Source organism: Cyprinodon tularosa, unplaced genomic scaffold, assembly GCF_016077235.1.
Source record: "Cyprinodon tularosa strain WSP-4 unplaced genomic scaffold, ASM1607723v1 ctg443, whole genome shotgun sequence".
Lineage (NCBI taxonomy): Eukaryota > Metazoa > Chordata > Actinopteri > Cyprinodontiformes > Cyprinodontidae > Cyprinodon > Cyprinodon tularosa.
The window spans coordinates 191,013-198,116 of NW_024039167.1; the positions used below are offsets into that span (position 1 = coordinate 191,013).

A 7,104-nucleotide genomic window follows, 5' to 3' on the forward strand; every position below is an offset into this window, starting at 1 on the left:
AAGCAGTTAATTTAATTGTTTGTACTATTTTTTTAGGGGAAGACCAGTCAGTAGGCATTTAATTCATGCGAAATCATCCACTTTTAAAACAGTTTTAACCCTGTTTATCATCTCTACCCTACTTTCACAGCTATAGTATTACACAAATTCGCCCTCTTGCGTTGGAAATACGACATTACATCCCCTCTTTACTAAGACAATTCATCTTGAAACCATGCAGCTCGTTTAACCTGTTGAAATTTAATGACCGTGAGATAATTAATGCGGATCAAACTAAAAATATCATGTGATTTAAAGGAAACAATGCCTTATGACCCTTGTATGCACTTTATGCCAAAACACACCCTAAACCTTTGCAGCTGCAAAGGAATGCAGAGACACAGGTGAGGTCCTCCTTAAAGCTGAGGGATTGACTTTCGCTGGAGGCTCTGTGAATAAATTATTTGTGCTTGCTGTCTCTCAAACTTACTTCAAAAAGACACAGTCACAAGACACTGCCATTTTTCTACAAAATGGCATAATTTTCTGTTTACCTGTTTTTCTGGGTTTGCTTTTATTTCCAAAGAGACTTAAGTGATGCTCTCTATCAAGATGAGAGGATTTAAAATAATAGTTGTCCTCTATGTACTCAGCTTAAGAAACTCATCAGATTATTAAGCACAACCAGACACAGTGTTACAGTCAGCCGCTGCAGATTTATTTCTCACTTTGCCTTTATGCAAGGCATTCACAGATGATCCAAACTACACAGCTCCTGTTTACAAGATCCCCACATCTTTTTTTTTTAATCTTTATCTGGGCATCAGAAGCACATTATTTTCAGTAGTTTTCCAACAAACTGTATAAGACATGCCTGATTTAATTCATCCTTCATAAAAAATACATTTTGCTCTTTGCTGGTAAGTGTTGTGCATTTCATTAACCTTCATTAGAAATCCTTCAAACTGCTCAGAGTCCATCGTTTTGCAAAATCCTTGCAAAAGGTAGCATTATCCTTCATAAAAAAAATAAAAAACAAATAAAAATGATGTTTCAAATCATCACCATCATTTAAAAACAGTATTTTGCGGATACATTCATTATATTCAGAGAAAAATAGTTTTTGACTGCTTGTTTGTCATGATTTCATTAACTAGGGTGGTTCAGGTCTAGATTTTGGTCATTTCAATGGGCATCAAGATAAATGAAGGTTTTTAAAACAATAAAATAAAGAAAAAAACTAAAATTAAAGTGGTCTCAAGATCACAAAATAATTCCCCTGGTACCACTTACTATCATCCAACATCAGATTAATGAGGCCAGAGAAAGTATAGGATTGAGTTCTGTGTTAGCATGAAGCGCTGGCCCTCCCCAACCTGTTGCTGTTCACTGCAATTCATCTTGCTGAAAGTAGGCAACCGTGTTTGGTTTTATTTTCCACACTTATGGAAAAGATAAATTTAGAAATTTCAAAACATTTCTGGCCACAAAGTAATCTGACAGTTTAGGCGTGTGAACTTAATAAGGAGCCCCACCCATAACTCTTCTGTCTAAAACTACAGTTGGAAAGTACCAGAGTGGGTTGGTTTTGGCCCGTCAGTGAATGCCTCCACACTGTAGTACTCACTGTTCAAGTCGCCAGTCTATTATAACATGCTATACATTTCTGTTTCAAATTCGTATGTCAATAAGGTGATACGCACACTGAGTGCTTCCAATCTGGCCCGTACCCATAAAGGAAAGTGCTTTGTCATTTCTCTCATTTGTCCTTTAAGTCTCGTCTGTGGCATTCTGCATGCAAAATGGTTGAATAACCATTGTCAACAAGCATGCAAGCATTTGTAACACAACTCTACAAAATGCCCAATCATCTTAAAAATATATATTAGGTTATAACTCATATTTAGAATTTGCATTATTGGGATAAACCAAAACAAACATCACCAACATTCTGTACAGTACAATGTCTCATGAAATCCTCATTGAAATCCCACTTCTTTTGAAGCAATGCAGTGAAGCAGTCTTTTTACACATGCAGCCCTCTCCTCAGGGTCACCGTGGGTCTTCCCTTCCTGACGCTGCACCCTCCCTTCCCTTCTCCTCGATTGGAAGAGTTGAACGGGGCCTCCTCTTCTCCTTGAAGCGTCCTGAGCGGGATATCTTCATGTTCCTGCGACACGTCGTGTCGTTGAACACCGACTCCAGCTTGGAGTCGTCGAAAGTTTCATCGCTGAGGAGGTTGGAGCCCTGCGCGGGAACGGTCTGATCAGTGGTCTTGGAGGCAGAAGATGGTTCTTTTTGCCAGTCTTGTTGCTGTTCCCAAGGGTTGAAGTTTTGGCCCAATGAGTCTCCAGTCTTTTTTGTTTTTGGGATGAATACCTTCCACCATGGGGCCCTCTCTGTCATCTTGAACTGGTGGTTGGTTCTGTAAAAAGACACATTTTTAAAGTTAGCCTTTAGTACAGCTTCATTCTACTACATGCAGAAGATCTGAAGAACATCAGTACATATACATATGACAGTAAATAAAACCTTTAGTGTTGGATTTTTAAATTAAACCTATAAAACCACTTTCAGGGTTTTTTTTTTTTTTTTTTTTACATTTTATATGTTAAAGTCCTTAAAAAATAATGAAGTCCTCAAAGAAAGCAGCTATTGATATTACCATAAAACACCTGATTGGTGCATCTTTATACAGAACAATAATGACATCAATAATTATTATAATAACTAAAAAGGTATGATGTATTTTTTTTGGTTTTAGTTTTGGTTTAGTTATTATTAACAAAAATAAAATAAAATAACCAAAATAACCCCTATTTGTGCAAGATCTGCTCTTTCTTAAATTAAAAATAAATGCTACAAATTAAATAATGCTTGTTCATCTGCTTATTAATCCAAAAATGATGAAAGATAAAGATTGAAATGTTTAGAAAGACAAAAAAATAGCAACTTTACAGTACTCTTTTCAGCACTCCTGTTATCTGCTCTAAATCAATGTCTTGCCGCCTCACTAAACCCCAGACATGTATCGCCTTAACCTAACCTGTAGAAAACACAGTTTTGTTTTCAAAGAGTTCCTTTAACACCTCGTTTATACTAAACATATGTCATTTTAAGCCAGGGTGGCCCAAATCTTACCCTGAGAGTTTTTACTATATTATTTATTGAGATGTTTTTGAGAAAAAAACTCAGCTAAACACAAATAAAGGATTGAAAGTTGGAATTGGATTTTTTTTTTTTATGAATTACAAAAAAAAAATAACTCTATAGATTGTTAGTTGCACTTGAAATGTATATTTTAAATAGCTTTAACTTATTGAGTTTATCTTTGCTATTATTTTTAAAAGTCTTTTTCATTCCCCAGTAAGCAAATACATGATCTGTATTAAATTCAATCATTTATGAACACTGATAGGATTGGAGGCCCTAAGCAACATCTCAGTTTGCTCTTCTTTAAATATCCTTTACAAAGCTGCACTGCTAAATTTGTGGAAAGAAAAACAAATCAAGAAATAGATAAATTACCTTTATTTGTTCAATAATATACACACTAACCCTTGATTATTTATAGGGTATTAGTTTGCATGCTTTAATCAACAGATAGTTGTGTTGCTTTTGGTTTAGTTTGACATATTTCACAATTTTAACTAGGATGTATCGACTGATCAGAGAAAAACTGGCCAATTCTGAACACTTTATCTATATTTACCAGAGCTCAGAGAGAACTTTGAGACTCTGCATCAGAGCCAAACCTTTCCCTTAAAACACAACAAATCTCAGGCCAAGCTCATCTGTCATGTCAACACTGGGATATTTTCGCTCTGTGGGACCAAGTTTCACCAGCCAAACCAATGAATAACCTGTGTAACCATATTTAGCCTTTCTGTAAAACTGGTTCAATGAGTTTTGAGAACAAAAGCAAACAAATCACAATGAGAATCACATATTGAGATAATGCACAGGTGAAAATATAAATACATTAATTTAACCTTACCTGAGATATAAAACAATATGGTGACAGTCTAATGTACCCAAACCGGTGGGTTAATATTAGGTAAGTAGTGCTAAAATATCCCCAGATTTAGGATGATGGTATCGTTTCCTTCTTGGAGCGCAGACCAACAGTGACAACAATCCTTTAAATGGTCGATGGGCAATCCATTCTTTAGCAGAACAGTCCGCAGCCCTGCACACCAAACCACCAGCCTCGCTTTTATTCAACACTTCTCCTTCTCTCTGACAACTCTGGAGTAAAAAGGACAAACATATTTATAAGGAGCGGCTTAACCTCCTCTAAACCAGCAAGTTTCCACCCGAAACTTCATCTGGTAGCACCTGTTCTCCCCGCCGATTGGCTGAGCCGAGCGGGGCGCGTGAGAACAGCCCAGGTGAGTCCAGAGTCGAAGTGGGCGGGGCCTACGGTTGCTCGGTAACATACCCCATGGGAGCTAGCGCCTCTTCCGCGGAAGATAACGCACAACAAAAAAAAGGAGTCCTTTGTATCAGGTTTACCCAACCCATGCCGGGGAGCCAAATTATGTTTAGGCTGTTGCTGGTTATACAAAGGAGTGGAACAGAGTGGCGAGAATTTAATTCTTTATTCAGCAGGGGGTTATTTACACTGCTCTGCATAAAAACAGCCTACATTCAGGAAACTGGAGCTTATATGGATAACTTTAAAAGGTTAAAAACTTGGTGAAATAGCCTACTTTGAAAATCAAAATGTATTACCTTTGTTACATTCAAAAACATGGATATTTTGATGGCAAAAAATGAATGTCAATTTAGTAAAAAGAAAAAATAACAAAAGTGCTTCTATAAGAAATTTACCTAAGTTAACAATTAAATATAATTGTTAACTAGGTTTATTAACTGTTTATTTTACTTTTTAACTTTTATCTATATATATATATATATATATATATATATATATATATATATATATATATATATATATATATATATATATATATATATATATATATATATATATTCAATATATCTTTGCTGAATGGCTGGATATAGATCTTGTGCTTCTAGACCTCACTGAGGGAATGAGGGGGGACTCCATTTGTAAGGGCAAGTGGTTAAAAACGGTGACTTGCCTTACAAAGGGTTAAGACCGCTCATAGTGTTAATTTCATTAGAGCAATATCCCGTCACAGCTCTGCTGGATTAATCTAGAAGAGGAAATATATGGACCTGGTATAATTTTTATCTCTGTTATTCCAAAGCACTCCCATTGAACTTTACCCCAGCTACATGGGATCAAAGTATCATTACATTTTTTGCTTCTCTAACCCTCATGTTTCCCTGCAATTGCAGGTAATCAGGAAACATTTCAGCTACTCATGGCAATAAAAATCAGTGCACAACATGCAACCTTATGAAAGTTTTGGATTGATAGTGGTTTACAGTGATTGTAGCTGCAATTTCAAAGTCATAAAAATAACTGTCAGGTTTCAGCAGACACTCCCATTATACAGGCGTCTGGTTAGTTTAATCTTTAGGATACTGTTAATGTTTGGTCGCAATATATAAATATATATTTGAAAACAAAATGATTTTCTTCAAAGCTCTGTTTACATTAAATTAATGTTTTTTTGGATAATGGATGGATGAACGGACAGACGGATGGATACATTCATATGTGCAAAATCATAATTACAAATAACCAATTAACTTGCTTCAATATATTATATTTACTATATACCATATATATTAATACATATTATATTTACTGTATACATCGTTTTTTTTCTCCCACACTGTTTACATTTGATCACTGCTGCACTTCAAGAAATGGGAAATGTCGTGAAGGCTGCACAAAACGATATTGTCTAAAAGTTGTCCAAGTCTAAGTCTCTAAGTTGTACTTTAGGGACGATTGGATACAGTTCTTGGATGCTCTGTTACTGTGTCCACCTTGTCTACAGATCTTAGAGACTGAGATAAAACCACAAATCTGGGAGAGTGGCAAGAATCTTGTGAGGGTGCAACAAAAGAAAGTAAGAAAATGCGGATTCATCACAACTTAAATATACATCTTGAAGTACAAAAATAACATTTTAATAACAGCTCTAATACAAAGAGCTGTAATTCTTCCAAGTAACAAAAAACATATAGTGGCCTTAAAAAAATCTAGTTTTCAATCAACTATTATTCTACTTTACTGAGAGATTCTGACTACATTTAACTGTGCAACATAATATAGTCCCCCACTTGTTCAGACGATGTAATAGGATTTTAACTTAGAATACGTTTTAGCATTTTATTTCACGTGTAAGAAAGAAAATCTTTTGTTATGTAACACCAGTTCTCAATTTTAGTTAAAACTTCTTAGAAATCTGCTGCCATGTATTAACTTTCTCCTAACATGAAGGTTATGCATACCTTTTACTGTTAGAAAATCTGCAAAACTCTCTAGTAAGATAGATAGAAGTAGAAGTGTTGCTATGCTAACAGAAACTGTTGACCTTGACGTCTCTGAGCAGTTGCTGTCTGCTTGGGTTGTAGCCAAATTGTAGAAACCCAGAGACACAGAGAGGAGGGCAGAATACAGGGAATACCTCTGTGAAGCAAGAGTTAACTTCATCCCCTTTACACCAGTAATGTGTGCCATCTCTGCTGCTCTCCTGTGAGAGGCGGTTGCCTGCATACCTGAGGGACTCCCTCCCATCTTGCATCCCAGTCGAAACTCTGCAGAACTGTTATTTGGTATGTTTAATTTCTCCTTCATGCAGAAAGAGGTAGGTATAGATGCAGCTACAAAACTTTCATTAGTTGAGCTATAAAGATAGTTAATGAAGAGAACTAAAACTCAATAAACTGATTTACTTTCTTTACAAATGATACATTAAAAAAATAAGATGGTGCCTTGTGTTAAAACAACTACTTGTTTTGAATGCAGAATCTAAGTTGAATGCAGCTACATTGACTGTGACTTATTTTGACTTTGCTTGAGCATTTTTATAAGCACTTGAATTCTGAGCGCTCTGATGATGTTTTAAATTAACTTGATGAATGATTAATTAATGAAGAAAGTTTGAGCTGATATTTTTTAACTTAATACATTTTTCTTATATTTGAACAAAATGTTTTCTACTGAATGGTTTTGATAAG

General features: G+C 35.5%; 1 protein-coding gene across 2 annotated transcripts; it reads right to left on the reverse strand.

Annotated features, from left to right (window-relative positions):
• Window positions 1-675: 675 nt before the first annotated feature.
• On the reverse strand, window positions 676-4,327 carry LOC119793211 (proline-rich protein 15). 2 transcript variants are annotated; one of them, XM_038300258.1, is made up of 2 exons: window positions 3,977-4,327; window positions 676-2,395 (listed from the first exon to the last, which is right to left on the reverse strand). In XM_038300258.1, exon 2 carries the CDS (start codon window positions 2,383-2,385, stop codon window positions 2,032-2,034), a length of 354 nt encoding a protein of 117 aa, XP_038156186.1. In that variant the 5' UTR covers window positions 2,386-2,395; window positions 3,977-4,327; the 3' UTR covers window positions 676-2,031. The 2 variants fall into 2 exon arrangements, with proteins under 2 accessions (XP_038156186.1, XP_038156185.1); XM_038300257.1 differs by having other exon boundaries at window positions 676-2,404; window positions 3,977-4,322.
• Window positions 4,328-7,104: the final 2,777 nt, after the last annotated feature.

Bases quoted from the DNA above. Each gene is read 5' to 3' on its own strand.
- LOC119793211 (XM_038300258.1), bottom strand. From the start codon at position 2,385: ATGACAGAGAGGGCCCCATGGTGGAAGGTATTCATCCCAAAAACAAAA.